This window comes from Gouania willdenowi, chromosome 9 (assembly GCF_900634775.1).
Source record: "Gouania willdenowi chromosome 9, fGouWil2.1, whole genome shotgun sequence".
NCBI lineage: Eukaryota > Metazoa > Chordata > Actinopteri > Blenniiformes > Gobiesocidae > Gouania > Gouania willdenowi.
In genome coordinates, this window is record NC_041052.1 from 28,419,252 (window position 1) to 28,446,278 (window position 27,027).

Here is a 27,027-nt window from a genome sequence, read left to right on the forward strand (position 1 = left end):
CATGAGGTGGGAGGATGCCACAACCTGACAAGCCATAGTTGATAAGGTGTAGATCCCTGAATGTGGAAATATGGAATTCATTTCTCAAACTGTGGTCAGATAAGGTGGCAGAAGGGGAATTAATGTGTCAATCACAGCCTGTGTGCTATTCTGACAGTTGAGTACACCAGTGCAAGAAAAGAGTTCATAGACAGGACTGTGTAATGGTCCCTAGAGACGTCCATATTCACTTTCTGCAGATTGAATCGTTTGCACACAGGACTAAATAAAATTAGAAGACCTAAGAACCAACCTCTGTAGCTACATTAATTTAGCAGCTGACCCAAACTCACCTTATATGAGGCCAAAGTGTTGATTGTTGGTTACAATAATTTGAGTTATTTTCAAACTGAAAATAAATAAAGAATGACAAAAGGAGAAAGCAAAAGTGGGAAAATTACATCTAATGGTAGCGTTGGACAGAAACAACGTTACGAGCTTGACCACATTTCACTGTTTTCTACATGAAATAGCTGTAGACAATGGCAGAAGAAAGAGCAGAGGCAGAAACACCTTGTAATACTCCATGGCCAGTGCTTAATTTGTTAATCATCAGATCTCGGAGCACAGGCCGTAGTGTTGTTCCGGCAGTCAGAGAGAAACAAAAATGTCACGGAATACATTTTTTAAAGTGCCTTTTCCTAACCAAATTGGCCAATAATATCACTTGAACACAAACAACCAATTAAACTAAGTGTTTAATAAAATAATTATGAATCAGACTTAAAGAAGCACGGACAATCTCTCTTTACGGAGTGCATCCGTCTCTCTCTCTGAGTGACAGCACCAAGGGCAGCGCAAAATCACCGCTATTAAGCCACTTATTAGAAAGGTCACCAAACTTTTAAAACACAAAAACTACAAATACTAAATATTTACAAACTTTTACACCCATACAGGTGCGTTCACACTGAACACAACTGAAACAACTAAACTAAATTAATGTAAATGACGTGACGTCAAGCAACACGACTTGCGTGATTTGAGCAAATAGGTTGCTCAAAGTTGCTCAAAGCAACTTCCAGCAACAACTCTCCTGGCCGTCACTTTCTGTAAAGCCAAGGCATCAGCCCCTCCCTCCTGCTACATTGAGATGGCTGCAGACTTCCTCGACTTACCTGGGGGGAAATTAAAGTGGTTAGCTCCTTGAATAAGCCTACATTTTGAGTGAACTCATCAAGTTCATCATTTAAACCGGAAAAGTGTCTATGATAAGTGCTGTAAATTTATGGTTTGAGAAGAAGTGGCGACGGTGGCTCAGGTGGTAGAGGGTCGTCTTCTGATCGAGAGGTTGGGGGTTCGATCCCAGTACCTGACTATGTGTCGAAGTGTCCTTGGGCAAGACACTGAGCCCTAAGTTGCTCCCAGTGGTCGACTAGCGCCTTGCATGGCAGTCCTGTCCCACTGGTGTGTGAATGTGAGAGTGATTGGGTGAATGAGCTGATATGAGACTGCTTCAGTGTGGTGATAAAGCACTATATAAAATCAAGTCCATTTACCATTTACCATTAGCCCGCTCGATGGAGCAGCCCTCTCAGTGATGCTGTCATCAGCTCTGCAGACATCACGTCACTGGAGAGATCAAAATGCGCCCCTATGTTCAGGTGACTCATTACGGGCATTGTGTTGTTTCAGACCCTGGTCTGAAGACCGAAGGCTGCGCCCTGAAGTGTAGGGGCACAACAAGTTCGAGATATATTGAGGGGCTTGGCCATGTAACGCTCGTAAAGTAACAACTAAGATTTTATACTCTATGCGAAACTTGACTGGAAGCCAATGCACAGTAGAAAGGGGGTAATGTGGGACGTTCTGGGAGCACTGGTCAAAAGTCTGGCAGCAACATTTTGTACGATCTGGAGTCTGTTTAGGGTCGACTTATTAAAACAAGGGAAAACAGAATTACATTAGTCAATGCGGGATGATATCGACCAGTTCGAGTTCTGATTTTGATAAGAAATACCTCACTTTAAAGATATTACTCAGGTGGTAAAAACTGTTTTTTGTCAGTTGACGACAGTGTCCCTCCAAAGACATTAACTGATCAAACACAACCCCAAGGTTTCTGACACGGGTTTTCACAGATGAGCCCAGATCGCCAAGGGAGTTTTAAATCAGGGGGATCTTTTTATCAGCAGTGATGGTCAGAGTTTCTGTTTTGTTTGAATTTATCTGGACATAATTTGATGACAAGCAGTTTTTGATACAGGATATACAGTCTAAGAACTCAGATAAAAAGTGAAACTTTTTCAGAATGTTCCAGAAAATGAGGTTGGAGAACTGCAGCAGACAGCCATGGCAATCTTGACCACAGGAAAGTAGGATTCTCTACACCCACCTAAAGACTTCAAGGGGCGGATTCACAAAAGGTTTAGGGGTGTTGAAACGTGTGCAAATGTCACTACACGTGCTAAGGGGTACAAACACTTGAGAATCAGGACTGCGTGCCTGCAGCGCATCACAATGCGCCCACAATCCATTTAGCGCGGGATATGGATATGCGGGCAGAGCACACAAGTAGAGCAACATGAAAGGAGGAAATACAAATAAATTAATGCAGTGAGCGCGATGCAATTCATGAAATCTGGAAATGTTTGCTGTGCAAACACACACGTAGAGATCAGCTGCAGTAAATGTTTTCACAAAACACAGCGGAGATGGAAAAAAAAACTCCAGTTAACGTTTCTAGTATAATAAAATAATTTAAATAAAACAATAATCAATATTAACAGCCACTGAATAAGAAAATGCAGGGTAAAGTGTGTGTGTGTAAGAGAGAAAAAGCTGGACATCTGTGACGGCGCGTGTGGAGTCCAGTAGCTGCGGTGCAGAGGGGATGCTGTGAGCGGAGATCCATGGATGTCGCTCCAAAAGCACTGCTGCAGGGACCTCCTGTGTCTTTCTCTCCATGTTTTGACCATTTTACTCTTGTGTCGCGTTGATGCTAAGAGCAACAGACCAGAATCAGCTGAGCTGCTCTGCAATTTACGCAATGAGGGAACAAGGTTGTCCACATATGAGAGTGTGTGTGACAAGCGTTGCTCTGGAGCTCAGACCTGCTGGATGATGCTCAGTAGATCATCTTCAAATGGTGGTGATTGACAGACTGTTGCTGCATTAACTTAGATCAATGGCATCAATAGATCAATAGGACAGTTTCTGTCCAAATCTGCCTGTTTTCCATGGGCTGATAAGAGCAAACTTACAGGACCTGAGGAAGCACCCACATTAAATTAGGGGGAGCAAATATCATTAGGTTTTCTTTTTTTTTAAACAAACATTTGTCTTTGTTAATTTTGTTTTCTACATTATTAAATGTTTGTGCAGCAGACAGAGAAGTCCATCTGCCTCCAGTTGAACTTCTTGAAATGTCATTTTGTGCATCTGTGCACTTACCTCTGCACGTTGAATGAGCAAAATGTCCATTTAAAAAGGACAGTCTAAACCACGTCTATACGCGCATCTTTAAGTGCTGCAATGTTAGCGAATTCCCCACTACACTTTATTTCAGATCTTACAGTTTTTCTCGAATGTCAGGACACATTTCAGGAAACTGCCCTCCATTTTCTCTAAACTCTAAACACAAAACACTTTTCTCAAGCTAGCTCCACAAAAACTCGCAGTCTCTTTACAAAACGAAACTCTCACTCCAAAACCCAAACTTTCACCACAAAACTGTTGCTCCTATGGCCAAAACCAAACTTTGACAACAAAATGGTCCTCACAGCTTGCAAAAATGTAAACACTATTGGATATCTATCACACACTTCAATAAAAATTGAAAACACAATGTTCAGGGTGTGATGTTCTCAGTACCCCATCATTTGTATAGTAATCACATCTGTATAGTAATCAATAGTAAGTCACAGATTATTTTTAGGGGAACCTCATTTATTGACAACCTGTACAAACATACTTTTTCCAAAACAAATTTCAAAAGAGAACAAAAGCATACATGGGGATACATGTCACAAATTCTTACAGTAAAGAGGTTCTATGGGGTCTGTGGGGGGGCCTGTGCAGGGGCCTGTGGGGGGGCCTGTGCGGGGGCCTGTGGGGGGGGCTGTGCGGGGGACTGTGCACGGGCCTGCGCATCACGTCGTCGGGTGGGGTCAGGCCACAGGACCTCGTCCACATCGCAGGCTATGTTTTCCCTCGCCAGGCAGCGGGGGAAGAAAGCTCTGGCATGCCGGACCCAGCCTGAGTAATCCCCCACATCATCACAGGCCAGGTCCATGGCCCTGAGGAGGTTCTCTCTACTATATGGTTGCCGGTCATACACCTTCCACCGCCATGATGAGAAGAACTCCTCTATGGGGTTGAGGAAAGGTGAGTAGGGTGGCAGACATACATTGAGGAATTGTTGGTGTATATTGAACCACTCTCTTATCTGGTTGGTGCGGTGAAAACTGACGTTGTCCCAGATGATGACATAGATGGGAGGAGGCTGTGCTGGAACCAGATTCTGCTGCTCACGGTCAATCAGGATGTCCCGTAGGTCTCCCAGGAATGTGAGGAGACGCTGGGTGTTGAAGGACCCAAGGAGAGCCTGCCTGTGGAGAAGCCCTTCTGAGGTCATGGCTGCACATAGGGTGATATTCCCCCCACGTTGGCCAGGAACGTCCACAATTGCTCTTTGGCCAATTATGTTACGGCCTCTCCTCCGTCTCTTGGTGAGGTTGAAGCCAGCCTCATCCAGGAAGATGTATTCATGTTGTCTCATCATGGCGTCCAACCCCAAGATTCTCTGTGGAAATGAATAGAGTATGGGTAGTGTCACAGAAGGAGTACTACAGTACACTGTGGGCTACTGTGCAGTACAGTGAGCTTGTACACCCACTGTACTGTGAACAATCAACATTGTATACCCGTATGTATACTTACTTGCACATACTGGAAACGTAGCTCTTTGATTCTGTCCGAGTTACGCTCAAAGGGAACTCTATAAGCTTGCTTCATGCGTAGCTTCTGGCGACGGAGGACTCTGTCTATGGTGGCCAAACTGACTCTGTCAATACCTCCAAAATTTATGTTGTCAGCTATGACTCTCTCCTTTATTTCCCTGAGTCTGATGATGTTGTTTTCCCGGACCATGTCCACAATGAGGATCTCTTGCTGTGCTGTAAATAGGGGAGCCCTTCCACCATGATGTGGCAATCTTTCAACCCTATAGAAACAAATATGCTTTCACTCTTCAAAAAAAGACTTACAATCTACAATACAAACATCAATGGAAATGTCCAGTCTCCCAAAGCAAACGTAATGTGGTGAAACCAATTTAGATTGTGGGCTACAAACATTTAGACAAAGTAACTACAGTACATACCTGTTGTGTTGTCTGAATGCCCGAATTATGGTGGACACTGAGAACCTGCTGAGGTTGGGTTGGACTCTTAGTCCAGCTTCTCTCAGTGACATTCCATGGACAATGACATGGTCAATGACAGTAGCTCGCATTTCATCTGTGATGATTGTACGTGGTTGTCTTGCTCTTCCTCCTTGCACTCCTCCTCTCCCTCCTCGCCCTCCTTGGCCTGCTCCTCGCCCTCCTCTGACACGAACTCCGCCTCTGTACATTCTGTTGCCGTTTGGCACCTTCAGCAAACTGTGCATTCTAAACTGGCCTATATAGGTGTTGTCACATCATTGGCAGGTGTCTTCAATTTTGAGTCGTTGTGCATTCTCAAGCGGCCAATATGGATGGTGTCACATGTGTCTTCAATTTTGAGTCACAGTGTTTAAGCAATGACACCCGTGCTTTCATTGTGTTCAACTTTTGATGTCTGAGTCTACCATTTTGCATTGTGTGAGCAAAAGTGTGTTTTAGCAAGTGTGAAAGTGTTTAGCATAAGTGTGAATGTGTTTAGAGCAGTGCAAATGTGTTTAGAGTTCTGCAACATGTGTTTTGGCAAATGCAAATGTGTTCAGAGTTTTGTGAAATTGGAGATTGAGGTGAAATGTGTTTATAGTTAAGCCAACTAGAGGCCAGATTTATTAAAGTGTTTAGGCAACTGGTCATTGTGCTCAGAGATCTAGAAATTGTGCTTTAGCAATCGAGAAAAACTGTAGTGAATCCGCCCCCAAGATCATAATTGACAGAGGTTCTTAAGGATTTGCCTTCAGTTTGCCTTCAGCATTTGCCATGATCTTCGGCCTCATATACACACTCAATCTTAAGTATCCTAAGAAATTGGAATCCATCTTTGTGTTTGTGTAGAAAGTCTCGACAGAGCTTGATCGAAAAAGTTTTTACCCAAAAGTCACCGAACTCTGCACCCAGCTGTATAGCTCAGAGTAGGCAAAGTTAAGTTGTTTCTTTTTTCTTTTGGTGGTTTAATTTTGTGTAAATTTATTTCAAGAATTATTTGTAAGAGGTGTTTTCTGGTGGTTCCAATGACCTGACAGCATGTGCACTGCATTAATTTTTTTTAACCCAGGTTAATAGAATATACCAGCTTAGGGCGTATTATAAATAATGTTGCTGAGTTAAAAGCACTAACATGAATGAGTGTTCACTGAACTGTTGTATTAATATTTAGAGTTTTACCAAAATAACAGTCCAGAATTTAAAATATTCTAAGCATTCACAAATGTTTTAGAAAAGCTGCAATGATTTCTGATGTGTTCTTAGCCTCTAGGATATCTTCACCTTGTGCAGTTGCGGTCTCTCAAAATCTCATTGTTGAAATAGACAGTGCAGACATTTCCTATAAAGTAGTATTCAACAAACTACTGTAGCCCTCAAACTCTACAACTTAACGGTTTAGGAAGTGGTTCCAAACTTATATACTGCAGTTTTAATGTATTATTTATAGGTGAAGCTGCAGATATTTCCACAGGACTTGGAGCTAAGCTAAGGAGATACAGTTGTGTGTGAAAGTCAGGGCACCCCTTTAAAAACAGCATATTTTATATATTTAAAAAGTTATATTCATATTTACTGTCTCTCTGGTATATGGGAAAAAAAAGACAATATTGTCAGGAAACATTAATGCATAGTTACATTTTATTTTATAAATTGAACAAAATTACAAAAATGAAAAACATAATTTTGGCATGTGCAAAAGTCGGGGCACCCTACAGCATCAGTACCTTCAGTACTTAGTAACACCCCCTCTGGCAGATATCACAGCTTGTAAACGCTTCTTATAGCCAACAACAAGTCTCTGGATTCTATTATTTGGGATTTTTCCCCATTCTTCCTTGCAAAAGGCTTCCAGTTCTGCAATATTCCTAGGACGTCTTGCATGCACAGCTCTTTTAAGATTTACCCACAGATTTTCGATAATGTTTAAGTCAAGAGACTGTGAAGGCCATTCCAAAACCTTCAGCTTGCGTTTCTTGAAGTAGTCCATGGTGGATTTGGAGGTATGTTTAGGATCATTATACTGTTGTAAAAGCCATCCTCTTTTCAGCTTTAGCTTTTTTACAGATGCTGTGATATTTGCCTCCAGAATTTGCTGGTATTTAATTGAATCCATTCTTCCCTCCACCCGAGCAATGTTTCCTGTCCCACTGGCTGCAACACAACCCCAAAGCATGATGGATCCACCCCGGTTGGCAAGGTGTTCTTTTCATGAAATGCTGCTCCTTTTTTTCTCCAAACATACCTTTGCTTATTGTGGCCAAAGAGTTCTATTTTAACTTCATCAGTCCACAGCACTTGTTTCCAAAAGTCATCAGGCTTCTGTAGATGTTCTGTTGCATATTTTTGACGTTGTATTTTATGATGAGGTCGTAGATAAGGTTTTTTTCTACAGACTCTTCCATGAAGGTCTTGTTTGTGCAAGTATCGGCGCACAGTGGAAGGGTGCACCACCACTCCTGAGTCTGCTAAATCTTCCTGGAGGTCTTTTGAAGTCAAATGTGGGTTTTGGTTTACCTTTCTGACCAGACTACGAGCTGTTCTCTCCGAGAGTTTCCTTGGTCTTCCAGATCTCTTCTTGACCTCCACAGTTCCCCTCACCTGCCATCTCTTAATTATGCCTCGCACTGTGGAAACTGCAAGCTGAAGGTTTTGGAATGGCCTTCACAGTCTCCCGACTTAAACATTATCGAAAATCTGTGGGTAGATCTTAAAAGAGCTGTGCATGCAAGACGTCCTAGGAATATTGCAGAACTGGAAGCCTTTTGCAAGGAAGAATGGGGAAAAATCCCAAATAATAGAATCCAGAGACTTGTTGGCTATAAGAAGCGTTTACAAGCTGTGATATCTGCCAGAGGGGGTGTTACTAAGTACTGAAGGTACTGATGCTGTAGGGTGCCCCGACTTTTGAACATGCCAAAATTATGTTTTTCATTTTTGTAATTTTGTTCAATTTATAAAATAAAATGTAACTATGCATTAATGTTTCCTGACAATATTGTCTTTTTTTTCCCATATACCAGAGAGACAGTAAATATGAATATAACTTTTTAAATATATAAAATATGCTGTTTTTAAAGGGGTGCCCTGACTTTCGCACACAACTGTATGGTATTCCATTTCATTCACTTAACAGTCCTTACTGAATAAACTGTGGAGAAATTAGAATGCGAGATGTTTTCCAAAGTCAATTCATCCCGCCAGAAAGCCAATGAAATTCTAGGATTGGGACATAAAGACAAATTGAAAATAGTAAAGTGTATCAATTACTAACTGGCATATAATTAACTGAGGCACCCAATGACAACACGTGCATGAAGAAACATCCCATAACTGTTCTTAAGCTTTGATTATTTAGCTTTCATAACAATGGCCTGGCTTTATGTGGCGGGTGAATAAACATACAAAAAAATAGTCCTACCTGGTTTTCAATGTCACTTTTGCTGTCACACTGCAACAAAAAGGAGACAAAAAATATAAGGAATTATTCATTTGGCTCTCCCTCAGAGGTATGATCAGTGCATTTTGTATGTACCGTCTCAATCATTGTCAGCTTTCAGAGCAAACCATGTAAAATGAAGAGGAAAAGAATACCTTCCCAGTCAGATACAGTTTCAAAAGCTACACAAGTTGTTTTTTTTACTATCTAATGTTGTATGCAAGAGATGAGAAATGAAAAGTACAACAAACAAGGATTTCTTGCAAGGAGCTCCTGCAGTGGCATTGCATTCAGCTGCAGCTTGTCTTTTAAAGGAGCATAGATCATGATCAAGAAATAAGACCTCGTCCACACTTAACCGGGTATCTGCTAAAACAAATATATTTTCCAACGGTTTGGCCTTGTCATCCACACAAAAATTTAGGATAAGGTAAAAAAAATCTGGCTTTTGGAAAACTCCGACCAAAGTGAAGATTTGGGAAAACTCCGGATTTGCGTTGTGTGGACACTGATAACCAGAGTTTTAAGTTTCCAAGTGTCACAGGGACTATGCTGGAGGCATTTGTGTGGGGTAGTGGTGACCGGTTGGGGGTGCTCGGGTACGCCTGCTTGTCGGTCTATGGTTGGTGGGATGGCCCAGCTTGGGTGGTTGATGGTGTCCTCTCTCGTCGAGGGGGCCAGGGTCACCTCCTTGTGGATGGTGTTGTATCGTGCGGGTGTGGATTTCTCTGCTGCATGGTTCCTCCCTGTTGCGGCACTCCGGGCCCCAGAGACGCACCGAGCAGTGTGGCTGGAAACCCACCCCGTGACACCCCCCAAACCATACCGGCCCCACGGAGCACTGCGGCACCCCCAACTAGGAATGTGCGATATTTTACGTTTATGATTTATTGTCAAAAAAATTCTCACAAGTAAGAATATATGTCATCCCACGATATAAATGACAAATTCCCATTTTGGAAATTAGCGTGGGTCATGGGCTATTTGTTCCTCAATTTAGCCAAGAATGCCCCTAAAAACCTTGTTTCAGGGGCCAAGACTACCCCTGTTTGTTGTCAATATTGTTCTCTGCAGCAGAACGCTGTTCACAGCAGCTCCGAAGCAAAGCCTCTGCGGCTGCGGTGTGCACCACCGCCGCTTCTGCCCCTCAACCCTCACACACCCACAGACTACTCACGGCTACCTGAAGCTGCCGAGCTGTGATACATCACGGACTGCTATTTGGTTAAGACCAGACAACCATCCAACAAAGTGAACCAGTCCAAGTTCCTCCATCAGATCTACCCAATTTCCACAAACACGGGGACAGAGATGAACCCGTAGCAGGTGACTCAAGTAACCATGGCCATTTAGCCTCTACAGTTAACCTGCAGCAGAGCATGTTAACAACCAGGATAAAGTTATCCCTGCTGTGGCTCTGCTGTCAGTGCTGTGAGAAATGAGTGTTTTACAGAATGTCCATGGTTTACGGTCTATACGTTTAGGTAACATAGTGGTAGATTTCTCACCTCCCATGCTGGAGCCCCAAGTTCAAATCTTGGTTTATACCCTTTATCTTTTTTTGGGTGTGAATTTCCCCTTTGGAGGATCAATAAAGGTCTATTTTGTTCTTGTCTATTCTATGATAAGCTAAAAAAAAGGAATACATCTAATAAGCAGTTATTTATAAAAGTGATCAGCTCCACCTCCTCTTTCTGTAACTATAGCAGTTCACATGTTTGGGATATTTATGCATTGATACGGTCAGCTATTGTCTGCCAGCCTTTCTTTTTCTCCTTTTTAGCAACGCTGCTCTTCCTTTTTTCCGTATCATGTTTTTTATTCCGTCATCCTGCTGCAGAAGCATCAGTTGTTTGGCAGGTGTAAACAAAACTGTGGGTCCGTGATCCATACTTTATTTAGTGATTCTGTGATCGACTTTATGGTCTTCTTAAGAAAGCCATGACCGCCCATGTATCTCAAACATCCACAGCCGGCTTCACTAAGCCATGTCTCTTTATCCAGCCTCAGCAAATGCGCAACCAATTTATCCAAAATAGCACCGACCAGACTTGGTCTAACCACGCTTTCTCCTTCATCCTGGATGTATTTATCCGACTTTTGTGCATTACCCACCTGGACAGAAGTCTGAGGTATGCCAGAGCTTCCTTCAATGAGCTACAGCCAACGCATGCAATGACATACTTAAAGCTGCAGTATGTAGAGTCATGAGAAACAACCATGCATCCCCCTCCCCTCTCTGAACAAAACTTAACCTGCCGTATCCTTATGAACGCGCACAACTGTAAAGCTCTGAGCGACTTTTTTCTCAATAAAGACTCGTGACAAATGTAGGGAGTTAATCTTGTGTTGTAGAGACTTGAACTTCAATGTACGTATCACTCTGTAGTTACTGTTCTCAGCAGTCACTGCTGCCATCAGCTGGTCCCCGCCACACAGCTCACACAGGCGGTTGTGATCTCAGCTGGTGGCGGCTCTGAGCGGCTGCTGCAAATGAATTGCGTATGTTCTCTCCACCTTAAATATGCTTTTCTTAGGTATCTATTAGGTGCTCAAGCACATGATTGCTTAATCGGAGACATACTGATAAGGGAGACCGGTAAATTGAGACGAAAGTGCCTAACTGCTAATGCTGGTTTTAATGTATTGTTCTGTGTGTTTATTACATTAAAACAAATCACTTTTATCAGATAATCTCAAGATTCTGAATTGTCATGCACTTGTAACAATGTACATCATCACCAGAGATTAAATTCTTATTACTTAGTGCCAGCTCAACTTCACGGTGCATTAGGATAAAATATGTATATATAAATATAAAGATAAAATAGAATACAATATTTACAATATTAAAATAAAATAGAAATAGCATAAAAAATGAGCAGAATAAAAACACGTGTAATTAGTGCAAGATCTTCACATTTCCAAGTACTAGTACAATGCCCGTTGGAAGTATGCATTCATGTGGGAGCATAAGGGGTATTTTTGTGTATGTTTGTTGTTGTTTAGTGTATTTTTCTGTAATGTATGTTTTTTGGAGTAATTTTGTGTGTTTTTGGAGCCTTTATGTATATTTTTAAGCATTTCTGTTGTTATTTTGTGTACTTTTTGTATAAATATTGTTTAGTTTTTAGTTTTATTTTTACTCATTTGGAATATTTTTATTTAAAATACTGTGTGTGTGTGTGTCTACATCCATCTCCTCCGTGCACGCGCATCAGCCGTGTGTGTGTGTGTTTACATTGTAGCTGCTAGCATCTTTCTTAGCACATAGAATAATATAAAAAGAAACACTCACCGTTGTGCAGAACACGGTGAATAATATGAAATAACCATGAAATATTAACTTAAATGACTTTTAGTGGTACAAAAACGTTTTTAGTATTGACCTTTTTATGTTTTTTTTAACCCAAACAAACTGCGACACGGTGACGTCATGAACCTGGAACCGGAAGTAGCTCCCTCAATACCGCGCTCTTACCAAGGGAGCCATAATTATAAAATTAACGTTTTGACCGTTTTGCTACACCAAATTACTCCGGTCTAAACTATCTTGCTCTCTCTCACTCATGTGTTTGCAGTCTAACAAACTGCGATACGGTGACGTCATGAACCCGGAACCGGAAGTAGCGTGCTCAATACCTTGCTCTTACTGAGAGAGCCGCTATTATAAAATTAACGTTTTGACCTTTTTGCTACATCAAATTACTCCGGTCTAAACTATCTTCCTCTCTCTCACTCGTGTGTTTGCAAATTACTCCAAAATGACAGATGCACACACTCGGGGTATTTGGAAGCCATGGACTAAGTTTCAGGTCAAACTCTTACCGTGTCGGGGAGATATTCACTCCATGTATGTATGTGTATTTTTTATTCTTTCAGTTGTCTTTTTCTGCATTTTTTGTGTTTTATTTTACTCATTTACTATATTTAAATACATAAATAAATAAATATCGTGTGTGTGTTCCGTGAAATGTTTGAGACGCTGATAACCAAACTCCATAGACATTGTAACACCAATCAGAAAAGTACCAAAACTGTGCAAAACAAAACGTAAAGCTCCAAACTACATGAGTGAGTAAGTAAATTATTATGTACTATTCGGCTGCCTTTTTAAAAAAAACAAAAATCATTTTTTACCTTCGAACCGAGTGGTCAGAGCTTAGCTTCCATGCATGGCACCACAGAGAATCTGCAGTTTTCCAGATGGAGTATTGAACGGGTTGAGGTCAAAACCGACTCTAGTGAAACAGCGCGTTATTGAGCAACAGGTATATGGTTTAAACAATGGGAAACTTGTCTGCAAAAGACTCACTAGTGGCTGACGGTTTCAAATGATCTATTCAGAGACGCTAACGATATCATGGCACAGGAGGAAGTAGAGTCTGCCGTGGCTCACACACACGCACATCAGTGACTCACATCAGGCCCAATAGGTGAGACTTAAGAGCTTTGCTACTTTATCAGTGTGAGCGCGGCTGCTCAAACGCCCCTCCCCCCTCTCCGGTATAAAACTATCTTCTTCTCTCTCCTCACTCGTGTATTTACAGTCTGTGTCTGCTTGGCTGTGTGCGCAGCAATTGGCTCTGGCTGGACACGTGACTCTTGCTCGGGTGAGGAGCTGTGCAGTGAAATAGATATAGATGGTGCGCTAGCGCCCCCTCACATTCTGAGGTCAAAAGCTGCCATCCTGAAGTGAAATAAAATTAAAATAAACATTTTGAAATGACCAAATTACTACAAAATAACAGATGCACAAACTCAGGGTATTTAGAAGCCGTCGACAAAGTTTCAGGTCCAACGGGCCCCGGGTTGGGGAGATATTTGCCACACACACACACACACACACACACACACACACACACACACACACACACACACACACACACACACACACACACACACACACACACACACACACACACACACAGACGTTTCCGTCATTATAGTATAGATATAGATAGATATTTTAAGAGGCTGAGTGTGTGAGTGTAACTGAATAAGTGAGTGTAAATGTTTGTGAGTGTTACTGTATGAGTGATTGGTTGTGAGTGTAGTAGTAATTCACCGGTATTCCAGTATTAGTTTCAAAATGACTAAAAAGTGATAGAGGTAAACCATATAGTAAATAATAGAAAATAAATAAATATTTTTCTGTATGTCAAATTTTTTTTCTTTAAATTATATCATTCATTTGACCTTTTAATGACTTTGTTTTGCATCACGCCTCGCTTAATGAAAAACGTAATAGTGCTAAACCGGATGGATGGGATTCGGCAGATAGCAGCAGTAAATACCAGCTGTCTTCTGCCTTCCCTTTGGCTAAGGGAAGTTAAACACTTGTTTACACAATTTTTGTCAAGTTGCCACGAATCACTTTAAAAACTGAAGTGTTTTTTTTTTTTTTCTCTTTCTGTCTCTGCTGTGTGTGTGTGTCTGAGAGAGAGATAGGGAGATGTAAGGTCTAAGGCATCTGTTTTGGGATTGACTGTTTGCAGAACGGTATGGGGAGAGATTTGTCTCCAATTTCCACATGTGTTTTTCAAATATACAAATATATTTACAATTTTCACATGTAATTTTTAGATTTTCACATTTGTTTCCATGAACCGCCACCTTAACGTGGTGGAGGGGTTTGAGTACCCGAATGATCCTGGGAGCTATGTTGTCGGGGGCTTAATGTCCCTGGTAGGGTCTCCCAAGGCAAACAGGTCCCAGGTGACGGGTCCGACTAAGAGCGGTTCAATAGCCATATATGTACATGAAACAACAAAGGCAGTTCACGTCGCCCGGATTGGCGCTACCGGGGCCCCACCTTGGAGCCAGGCCCGGGGTTGGGGCCCGAGTGCGAGCGCCTGGTGGCCGGGGCTTTGCCCACGGGCCCCGGCCGGGCAGAGCCCGAAAGGACGACGTGGGCCCGCCCTCCCGTAGACCCACCACCCGCAGGAGGGATCATATGAGGCCGGTGCAATGTGGATCGGGCAGTCGTCCAGGGCGGGGGCCTTGGCGATCTGATCTCCGGCTACAGAAGCTAGCGTTAGGAACGTGGATTGTCACCTCTCTGGCGGGGAAGGAGCCTGAGCTTGTGTGCGAGGTGGAGAAGTTCGGACTAGATATAGTCGGTCTCACCTCGACACATAACAAGAGCTCTGGAACCAGCCTTCTTGACAGGGGTTGGACTCTCTTCTACTCTGGAGTCGCCAATGGTGAGGGGCTATACTTCTTGCCCCCCGACTTAGTGCCTGTACGTTAGAGTTTACCCCGGTAGACGAGAGGATAGCCTCCCTCCGCCTTCGGGTGGGGGGACGGATCATGACTGTTGTTTGTGCCTATGGGCCAAACAGCAGCTCGGAGTATCCACCCTTCTTGGATTCCTTAGAGGGAGTACTGGAGAGTGCTCCTTCTGGGGATTCCCTCGTTCTGCTAGGGGACTTCAACGCTCACGTTGGCAGCGACAGTGAGACCTGGAGGAGTGTGATTGGGAGGAACGGCGCCCCTGGTCGGAACCCGAGCGGTGTTTTGTTGTTGGACTTCTGTGCTCGTCACAGATTGTCCATAACAAACACCATGTTCAAGCATAAGGGTGTCCATATGTGCACTTGGCACCAGGACACCCTAGGCCGCAGTTCGATGATCGACTTCATAGTCGTGTCATCGGACTTGTGGCTGCATGTCTTGGACACTCGGGTAAAGAGCGGGGCTGAGCTGTCAACTGATCACCACCTGGTGGTGAGTTGGCTCCGATGGCGGGGGAGGATGCCGGTGAGACCTGGCAGACCCAAATGTATAGTGAGGGTCTGCTGGGAACGCCTGGCAGAGTCTCCCCTCAGAAGAAGCTTCAACTCCCACCTCCGGGAAAACTTCAACTATGTCTCGGAGGAGGCGGGGTACATTGAGTCCGAGTGGGCCATGTTCCGTGCCTCTGTTGCTGAGGTGGCTGATCGGTGTTGTGGCCGCAAGGTAGTCGGTGCCTGTCGTGGCGGCAATACCCGAATCCGTTGGTGGACACCGGGGGTGAGGGATGCCGTCAAGCTGAAGAAGGAGTCCTACCGGGCCTTTTTGGCCTGTGGGACTCCGGAGGCAGCAGACAGGTACCGACGGGCCAAGCAGAGTGCAGCCACGGCGGTCGTCGAGGCAAAAGCCCGGACATGGGAGGAGTTTGGTGAGGCCATGGAGAACGACTTCCGGACGGCTTCAAAGAGATTCTGGACCACCATCCGGCGTCTCAGGAGGGGGAAGCAGTGCACCGTCAACACTATGTATGGTGCGGATGGTGCGCTGCTGACCTCGACTCGAGACGTTGTGGATCGGTGGGGGGAATACTTCGAAGACCTCCTCAATCCCACCGACACGCCTTCCAATCAGGAAGCAGGGCCCAGGGACCCAAGAGTGGGCTATCCTATCTCTGGGGCTGAGGTTGCCGAGGTGGTTAAAAAGCTCCTCGATGGCAGGGCCCCGGGGGTGGATGAGATCCGCCCGGAGTTCCTCAAGGCCCTGGATGTTGTGGGGCTGTCATGGCTGACACGACTCTGCAACATCGCGTGGACATCGGGGGCAGTGCCTCTGGATTGGCAGACCGGGGTGGTGGTCCCCCTTTTTAAGAAGGGGGACCGGAGGGTGTGTTCCAATTATAGAGGGATCACACTCCTCAGCCTACCCGGTAAGGTCTATTCAGGGGTACTGGAGAGGAGGGTCTGCCGGATAGTTGAACCTCGGATTCAGGAGGAGCAATGTGGTTTTTGTCCTGGCCGTGGAACTGTGGACCAGCTCTACACCCTCAGCAGGGTCCTTGAGGGGTCATGGGAATTTGCCCAACCAGTCCACATGTGTTTTGTGGACCTGGAAAAGGCATTTGACCGTGTCCCTCGGGGATTCCTGTGGGGGGTCCTCCGGGAGTATGGGGTATCGAACCTCCTGATAGGAGCTGTTCGTTCCCTGTATGACGGGAGTCAGAGTCTGGTCCGCATTGCGGGCAGTAAGTCAAAATCATTTCTGGTGAGGGCTGGACTCCGCCAGGGCTGCCCTTTGTCACCGATTCTGTTCATAACTTTTATGGACAGAATTTCTAGGCGCAGTCAGGGCGTTGAGGGGGTCCGGTTCGGGGGCCTTAGTATTGCATCACTGCTTTTTGCAGATGATGTGGTCCTGTTGGCTCTAACATACCGTGACCTTCAACTCTCACTGGATCGGTTCGCAGCCGAGTGTGAAGCGGCCGGAATGAGAATCAGCACCTCCAAATCCGAGTCCATGGTTCTCGACCAGAAAAAGGTGGAGTGCCTTTTGCGGGTTGGAGATGAGGTTCTGCCCCAGGTGGAGGAGTTCAAGTACCTCGGGGTCTTGTTCACGAGTGAGGGAAGGATGGAGCGAGAGATCGACAGGCAGATTGGTGCGGCGTCTGCAGTGATGCGGAGTCTGTACCGGTCCGTCATTGTAAAAAGGGAGCTTACAAGTCGGTCTACGTTCCAACCCTCACCTATGGTCATGAACTTTGGGTCATGACCGAAATAACAAGATCACGGGTACAAGCGGCTGAAATGAGTTTCCTCCGTAGGGTGGCTGGGCTCTCCCTTAGAGATAGGGTGAGAAGCTCAGTCATTCGGGAGGGGCTCAAAGTAGAGTCGCTGCTCCTCCGCATCGAGAAGAGCCAGATGAGGTGGCTCGGGCACCTAATTAGGATGCCCCCTGAACGCCTCCCTAGTGAACGCCTCCCTAGTGAGGCGTTCAGGGCACGTCCCTCTGGAAGGAGGCCCCGGGGAAGACCCAGGACACGCTGGAGAGACTATGTCTCTCGGCTGGCCTGGGAACGTCTCGGGGTCCCCCCGGAAGAGCTGGAGGAAGTGGCCGGGGAGAGGGAAGTCTATGCCTCCCTACTGAGGATGCTACCCCCGCGACCCGGAAACGGCTAAGCGGGAGAAGATGGATGGATGGATGGATGGTTTTTCAAATTTTCACGTTTTTCAAATCCACAATTTACACGTGTTTTCTCATTTATGTGTGTGTATTCATCATTAATTATCGTGTGTAAATCTTTCAATTGTGCTTGTGGATTTAGCGCAGTGCATTTTTGGATCGGCCTATGTGTGAATGTATTTTTAAGACAAATGTAACGCAGCTTTGCTCATATCCACACACAAAGCTGCCAATCCACGTGTGTGTAGAGCACCACCATCCACTAGGGGGCAGTAATGAGGTATCTGCTGAAAATTAATTCCATTTACCTACACAAGAATATCTAATAACGTCACAATCACTGCAGCCTTCACGTGTCTCCTGCTGATCATAATACAACACTTGGTTTAACAAAACATATTTTATCATAAATATTAACATTAATAGATTTTTATTTGTAATTCTTTTTGATGACACTTCAATGCTATATTTCATATAACAGAGTAAGAATAGCATAGGTCCCCAGTGCACCAGTTTGGCTAAATAAATTATAGTGTATAGTGATTAAATTTAGAATCCTCACCACACATCAGACACCATACCAATATACTATTCAGGCTGCACCTCAAGTAAGACAAATAAGAGAAAATAAAAATAGGATACCTTCTTAAACTGTTTTTTAGTGTTGATTGATTATTGAAACCAGAATATTTACATTGACTAAATAGATTTTTACAAATTATTATATTTTATTACAATTAAAAATCTATACACATTACCTAAAAAGTATTTTTTGTCAAAACACAGGACAGACAGGACAAATCAACTGAGACGGGAGGAGTCAGTTATCATTGTAATTGATTATTTTACAAGTGCATGAAAGATTGTACATTTTGATGCACATTTTATTTAACTATTTGTTTGCTATGAATATAAACGGGTTGTAAAAATTGCCTAAAATTAAATATAGCCAGGAAATATGCTACAGAGTGAAATAGAGACAAAGGCATGGTTCTCCGAAAATCCTAACCCTTGCCTCTTCTCTCTCACTGTAATTCATTCAGTTTGTGTATAAATTATTATACATTAATGGGATATATCTTGTTTGTAAATGGGCCAAATTGTGTGCACCACTGCAGCCTGTCTATTATAGTAGGCCTTTGAGGCAGCTCTTCCATATGGCGCCACATATGGCACTCAGCATTATCAATTAATGTTGTTATAAAGCGAGTTTGATGAGCTTGAGTTGAAGTCCTGTCTTTTGTCTTTTGATTTGTTTTTCTGCTTCGCTTTCATCCTCCAACTTTCGACAGCTTGGTTGCTGAACAGTAGAAAAATACAACTTGTTTCCCGTGCCAAATTTTGAAAGCTTCAAAAAGCTTGGCTATAGACTGCCACATAACATTGTTCATGTTATGCTAAAAGAAAGGAGCAAAAATTAAAGCTGCAGTATGTAGTCATGAGGCTTGTATAGAAACAACCACACTCACCCTCCCCTCTCTGTTTCAAAATCTATCGTCCCTTACCGGTATCCTTGTGAATACGCACAACTGTGGATCCCTTAGCAACATTTTTCTCAATAGAGACTAGTGACAAATGTCAACACTTCATCTTGTGTTATTGGAAAGTTTTCTGTTTTTTTATAGACTTTGACATGAATGCACATATCACTCTGTAGTTACTGCCCTAAGCAGCTGCTGCTGCAGTGAGCTCCTCCCCCGCCACAAGCTCACACAGGCGACTGCAGTGATCCCAGCTGCTGGTCGGAGCAGAGTGAGCCACAGACCCACACCACTCAAATTGTGTCTGTTCTCTCCACCTTGGATATGCTTCTCTCTGGTTTACATGCAATTCATCCCGTCTGTTCTTTCTCTCCCTCTGAAACCAGTACATGGGGCAGACCGCAGTCACAGAGCTCCATGTGGACTCAAAGTGGACTGGAATCCATTCCAGCCTAGTATGTTTGGGACTTTAGACGGTTGCTGTAATCGTTGTGCCTAACGTCAGCCATTGTATTTTACTACAAAGGACATAAACGTGCATTAACTTAAGTTGGGTAGCCAATAGTAACACCACAAAACAGATCACGGAGCAGTCTGTCTGTAAAAAAAGATCTCTGATTGGCTGAAAAGTCACATCACGCTCCTGGATTTCTTAAGCTCATATATAGACCCAGGAGAAGCTACAAAATTGCACTGTCCTCTCAGAACACTTTGAATTACAATATGCTCAAAGGTGATTATAGATTTTTGACCAAATTAAACAAAAAAAGCTTACATACTGCAGCCTTAAGTGAAAGAATGCTCACACTTTCCCATAATCGCAGAGATTGTTTCCGGTTTTGATGAAAAAAGTGAGGTATAAGACAAAAAGAGAAATACATTAGTAATCTACAAACTGAAATCTGTGCTCAAGTTTTTAGAATATCTGAAATGAACAGTTTGGTTCACATTACAACAAATAGGTTATTAGTCGTCAAACTACCTTTTAGGCACAAGAAGTAGGCAGATGGTTGTGAGAACAGAATATGAGCAGCTTCTTTCTTTCATTGATTTTGTTTGTGTATCTGACAGGAAGCAACAAGAGCCTAGTAAAAAGCCCCGCTTAAAAAGCTTCCAGTCACACCAGCCTTGTCAGCAACATCACAATTAGAGAGAAGATCAGTGCCACTTCCCAGAAACATTTCGCCACTATTCCTAAAAATGGAACTTGTTCGTTTGTGTTCAGATGGCTAATCACTCTCTGGATGAAAGTTCCCAGCATGTTCAATTGTCTCAGTGGAGGGAGCTTCCCTTGCCATTTCTATTTCTGATTCTGATTTTTTGTTCTTTTTTTGTGGCAGGCAGGAAAGAAAGCCATGCTGGCAGGCAGTGCTGTTTGAAGGTGCATGCAGACTCAGGTACATACCTTTACTTTGTAGTGATATTGCCAGAAGCACAATCTCATTACTTCTTGACATGGTAGATGTGTGCAGAGGTGGGTAATTAGTTCATGCTCTCAAAGTTCCATGAAAAAGTAGATACAGAAATATAACTTCAATGACCTGCATAGCTCTGCATTATTAAGATTGAATATACTGTATTAAGTCAAATAAAAACATACAGTATAAACCAAGGGGATCTGTCTTAAAGCCTAATAAACCTGTTACTGTACACGAGCAATCTAATGAAATTTATACTATAATGGATTTTAAGTCAAACCTCATTCATGACATTTCTGTTTGCAAAACATATTTTTAAACATTAATCTGCTATGGTTGCTTTGAAAACGATCTGTTTCTGCAGTGTTGTATTGCACTGTGTAAAAGAAGCGTTTTTCGCACAACAAGACTAACGGCTACTTAATGGTGTATGCAAAAGCTAAGCAGTGAAAGAGCCTGTAAGTGGCCAATTTGTTCATTCTTAGGGTTTAACTTTTACAGATTGTTTTAGATTAGAAGTCATAATAAGGTCACATAACCAAGCAATATCGTCTTAAGGATGAACTTTTTTCTTCATTAGCATACGTCAATATGAGGTAAACTGAAGAAGCTGAAGTTTGCTGGTGGTTTTGGTATTGGGTGCAGTAAAGTTTACATGGGTTCATTTCACAATGCTTTTTCAATGCAGGGAAAAAGTGGCTATGTTAAAGAAGCTGCAGGCCCTGATTGGCCATGGTTTTTAATTTGGAATTAGTTTTTCCGAATTCAGTTATTTGGAATTAGTTAATCCAAATTAAATTATTTGTAATCAAAGTGTTTTGCTTCTGTTTACATGAAAATAGTAATTTCGAGGTTTACAAGGAAAACAGGTTTACTTGGCTTTATTCAATTCCGTTTTAGGTCTGGGGGTTGGGAAGCGTTCTTTTTGGACAGGGGACGAATGCCTATCGTCTATCAGGAAAAACACACAACAAACCTTTATTGTCAGCTACGACATAGAAGAGCACATGAGAACTGTTTTCACTTGTATTTTGATTGTAGTTTTGAAGCAGCAGCTAACACACTGTTTCACTTTGGTTCCCCTCCGCTGAGCAGGAGAAGGAGAAAGGAACTAATTGCCGGTAAAACTCGGGAAAACAATAACCGGGAATGAATATTTGCTCCATGGTAAAGATAGTAGCTCTAACAACCGGTACAATGAAAAACCTGGAGCTATTGCAGCCTGTGCAGGCAGTATGGGCCCGCATTTACTCCGTCTATGGGTTTTAGTAACACCTGTCCGATGAAGCCTATTTCGTTTGCCGATGTCGTTCGCGTGTGTATTAAGTCTGTGGGAATGTCTGCATGTTTATGCTTCCGTCCATTCATTCTTTACATTATATCCATGTCTTCTAAGGCTCTGATTAAATAAATAGCCTTGGCTCTAGTCCATCTTGGATAATGTCGCACTAACTTGAAGCGGGATTAAATGTTTACAAGATTGAGGAATTATTTAATTCTGAATTAAAATCGGAATAAACCAGCTATCTAATTCTGATTTAAGTTTAATTCGGAATTACATTTGCATTAGGAATTAAGTGTTTACAAGGTCACTTTAACGAGGATTTAACTTTTATACTGAATTAAAGAGGGATTGAATATCATACGTAAACTTGACCATTGCAATATCTAATTATTATATGGACTATGGGCAGTTGCTGGAGTGACTGTCTCAAAGTGCTTTCCAAGGTCACTGATTTGTGCACCCCTATGTGGTACAGATGGGCCCACCCTCATTCACAGTCCATCAGGAGCTCTTTCGTTAGAATTCATGAATGGTCTCATTCATCCCCTTCACCTCACTTGGTCACAATGTATGTCTGCAGAGGACCCAGGGCAACCTTTTCACTCTTCCACTTCCTAATTGGACATGCACCACCCATCTTTGTCATGCCTCACATTTGCATGAAAGCATGAGGTGATTAATGCATCAAGGGCAATTTATTAAATAGATTGAGCTCATCAGGAAAATTTTATTTTACAAATGCCACTCATTCCACCAATGGTGCAATTTTACGTTCTATTTGGCTAAAGTATCAATTAGGTATTGGCATTTAAATTTGGCTCTTTTCATCAATTTCTGTTATGTCATCAAAGCAACAGCAGATACCAATATAAGGCATACTGGTGTGTTGCTTTGGCACTTTGGACCTATTGTCTATTTTAACAGCAACAGCTGTCTTGTCACCTGAGCTCAAGAATTGAATTTCCTGTACCCTTCAGTCTTTTTAGTTGGGTTTAGTTGCCTGTCTTTCTGCTTCCTCTGGAACATTTGTTTTCTTTTTGCAGTGTAATTCCGTCACATAGCAAAAAGCAACCACACTTCTCCCCTGACTTAATCAACTGTTTTTGATGTTTATGATATATTCACATTCAGAGGATTACACTGCGCTTAAAAGCAGATGTGTTCTAAAAGCAAATACAAGTGTGAAAGGAAGAGGCAGCAAGTAAAGGTCGCTCTATTGTTTTTAATTCGGTTATCTTTGTACGTTATATGTAAACTGTTATATGTAATGGTATTTTCGAGGGATGAGCTTTTGGCTCTAAGCAGGACCAAAAAAGTGTTAAACACCTCTTATCGGCTAAGACAAAGAAACATTTGCTGTGGTGTACAAGGACTGTCTCTCCTCCTGCAGGATGATCTCGGGAGCTTACACCTTGATTGAACCCCAAACGATTAAAGTTGGGAGTGCAATATAGGGTTGTAACAGCGAATTGATAGAATCTAAAAAAAAATCAATGATCAAAAGCCTTGGCAAAAAATGACAGAACAATTATGTTGCCGCAAAAAATCATTGAGCAGATAACATGGAAGGCATGATCACCAGGAATGCAGTAAGCATTGAAGTCCTGAAGAACTCAATTGGCTTTACATTTGCAGAAGTTGAGTTGCTTAAGGCAGATATGAGAGAGGTCAAAACTCCCAGTGCAAAATATGACCAGCAAATAACAGAACTGCAACTTAAAGCTACAGTTTGCAGAATCCTCTGTGTGTTCCGTTTTGAAACCAAAACCAAAACTCAATCTCCCTTACCGGTGTCTTTTGTAAATGCTCCTTGCGACTTTTTTCTCAAAAGAGACATAGTGACAAGAGCATGGACTTTATCTTGTGTTACTGAAGCTTGTTCTGGTGTTTTAGAGACTCTTGACATGAATGCACGTATTTATCTGTAGTTACTGTCCTGAGCAGAGGCTGCTGCCTGCTGCCAAAAAAAAAAAAAAAAAAAGTAATCATTGGCTACAACCAGTTTTGTCATTGAGAGGTTGATTTTTACTAACTAAAGCTGAAGTCACCTCTCGGCTCACATACGCTGCCTTATCTCTTGATGTTAATAAAAAGTTCTGCAGAGACATTGATAGGATGGTATTTAACATTATATGGAGAAACAAAAACCACTATATAAAAAAACAGTAATAATGAACTCATACGATGACGGCGGCCTTCACTGTTTAGACTTTTACACCTTAAATAATACATCCAAAATGAATTGGCTGAAACAATTCACTAAGTGCCCTATTTTCCAGTCTGCAAAGCGCTTTTTTATGCACCTGCAGTTACGCGTTCAGGCTGCTGACACGCCCACCGCGCGTAAATCAACCGAAAGCGTGTATATTGTCAATGAAGGAGGTCTGAAGCCAGGGAGGTGAACTGGGCCATGATATAATTTTTCTTGGGCTGTCTAGAAATCACAGAAAGTTGAGTTTTCCCAACGCTTGTAAACGTCATTGAATTCCATAAAAATGATAAACGACACTTTTAATTTTAATTTGAAATGCCTTTGTTGAAACAATGTAAAAGGTTGATTTAATAACATTATTGTAGTGTGAGGATTGAACACAGTTTAAATCTCTATCTTTCTTCCTAATACTAATGTCAAATTGAAAACATTTTTTGTGGAAAGCCTGATTTTATTAACTTCTTAGATTTCTGCATTCAGAAATGATCAGCGTGCATTAGTCATCGTCATCATCATCATCTGTGATGTTTCACTTGTTTTTTGCTCTTGCAGAGGATCAAACCGTGGCTTTACATTATACACAGTGTTAAAAAGAACACATTATGAAAAATCCATTTTTGCAGTTTTTTTTATCTTTTTTAATTTTTATCACATATGAGGTAACTTGAGTGTCCACCGGCACACAACATGTGAATAAATCTATCCAGTCATTTTTTTTGTGGTCTTTGTAAGTCTTACAGCACAGAGAACATTGCTCCATTTCAAATTTTCCAGATTTGTGACGTGACAAGTCAAATACCTCCCCTCTGCTGGTAACTCCACCCATGGACTCCACCCTCAACCTGATGAAAACTTTTGCGAAAGTCCGTCATTGTTTTTTTTGCTAGGGAAGGAGTGATGGCTACCAGTAAAATAAATACAGCACTTGCCTGCTGCCGGTGCCGCGCCTCCACAGTGAACGTACACTGTAGTGCAAGCACTATTTGTTCATGTGGAGGTGTACTCCGCGCATTGGCGAACCTGTTCAATCACCTCGTATCGCTGATCTGACGTGTTTGAAATGACCAGGATCGTTATCAGGCTTCTGCAGAGCTTGATGATGAGTTAGTCATTTGAATCAGGTGTGTTGGAAGAGGGAAACATCTTCCAACACCCAATCCTGGACTCTTGAGGACCAGGATTGGCCAACCCTGATCTATGGACACGCCCACTCCTGAATATGCATAAGTAGGCTTTTCAGAGGGCTAAAACTCTGGAAAACAGGCAAGTTTGGGAAAATAAACCTCAAACACTATGTTTTGGTCTGTCAGAATTTCATTCATCAAGCAGCAGCCGACGCACACACCTCAACACACAGCTGATAAACTCCACGACGCTAATCCCACCGCCCTCCCAGGAAAAGGAGTGGATGGCATGGGTAAAATATAATGAAATATAACACATTTTGTCCCATCTAGAACTGGTAAATGTGAACATATTAGAAATGCTAATGGTCAAGCTTTGGTGTGAATGCGATCCCTGCTGATGTAATTATGTTGTTGAAAAGTACAGCAGGAAAGAAACCAACATTATTACCAATTGATCCAACTAAAATTGAAATTGGTGAAATTTGTTTTTCTTCAACATGTAACAGTACGTAGCCGTTGCATATGTTCTTTATTTCACTTATATGGTATCAAATTGGAAGTCCTGTATTAATAACCTTAACTGGAAAATATTTGGACCCTGCCAGCTACATATGATAAACAATAAGGTAATAGAAAATACATATAAATTGCTGTTTCTGTGTAGAACACACTGTAGACATTTTTCATCTATTTTGGTCTTGCCCCTTTCTAAATTATGGAATTACATCTGAACTGATTTCTGCTTGGATTGAACCTCACTTCTCTTTATGTTTTGAACACATTATTTGGCCTTATTCACTCTCCATCTGGAGCAATCACGGGAACACCTTACACTCAGCCTTCGACCAGGTGATATCAATTGATGGTTACATGGCAATATTTGTACCCACAGGGATTAGTATGGACAATGCTTCCTAAAATACATTTTCCCTGGTATATCCTGTTTGCTTCATACTGTATGTGTGTTTTTTTCAGGCGGTGAATCTGCAATATTGTGTCATTTTAATTTGGTCTGGTTTGACAATTGGAGAGAAGACTTCTGACTCCTTCTTAATAAGTAGACGAAAATAACACTTTGATCAGAAAATGCGTTTTCCAAAGAAAATCCTCCAACAAACTCTCCAGAAACGTAATTAATAATAATTCAAAATAACCCATAATCACATGATCCCACAACTGGTATTTATGCACTACATAAACACAAAGACGACGTTGTCCCGTATTTGCCTGTCAGCGCTCAGAGGTGTCAAGTCATCGGTAAGGTTGTATCATGTTGAAGACATGAGAATGTATGCGCAGATGAAACAAAGCAGTCAAGTGTGCACCCATAGCTGACTACACTAACAGTTTGGGGAAGAGAAAGAAGTGAAATAAATGAATGATGTGGGAGTAATATGGAAGGAAGTGTGGAAATGTTTGTGACGTGTATGTTTGTGTGCTGCCTACTGGACACAGGAGCACTGGGTATGTGTGATTGCCATGTGCCACCGCTGCCTAGTTCTGACGGAGTACATCACGTCCTTTATTTGGTCCCACTTTCTATATTTGGTCCAGGTTTGCTTTCTCACATCGTAAAAAAAAGCACCAGGCTTCACTTGAGGAAACCAAGACCCACACTTTACAGAGGACCAGACTTTGCTCGTTTGGTCAACACCAAACTTTGAGTGAGTTTTCACACCACCGAAGAGGGACCAGACTATCCAAGGAAACAAAGTATGGTATGAACCAAGGAGGTATATGTGAAAGCCCCTGTA

At 42.5% G+C, this 27,027-nt stretch overlaps 2 protein-coding genes across 7 annotated transcripts in view; both read right to left on the reverse strand.

The window, feature by feature from the left end:
- Positions 1-27,027, reverse strand: part of fbrsl1 (fibrosin-like 1) — a 408,768-nt gene that overhangs the window by 176,936 nt on the left and 204,805 nt on the right. For all 6 annotated transcript variants that reach the window (XM_028458506.1, XM_028458504.1, XM_028458509.1 and 3 more), the window contains one exon: positions 8,823-8,852. In XM_028458506.1, coding sequence (XP_028314307.1) covers positions 8,823-8,852 — 30 coding nt within the window. The remainder of the gene's footprint in view (positions 1-8,822; positions 8,853-27,027) is intronic.
- LOC114470346 (uncharacterized) lies at positions 3,907-6,655 on the reverse strand. Its single transcript, XM_028458510.1, has 3 exons — positions 5,363-6,655; positions 4,921-5,203; positions 3,907-4,783 (listed from the first exon to the last, which is right to left on the reverse strand). Exons 1-3 carry the CDS (start codon positions 5,647-5,649, stop codon positions 4,031-4,033), a joined length of 1,323 nt encoding a protein of 440 aa, XP_028314311.1. The 5' UTR covers positions 5,650-6,655; the 3' UTR covers positions 3,907-4,030.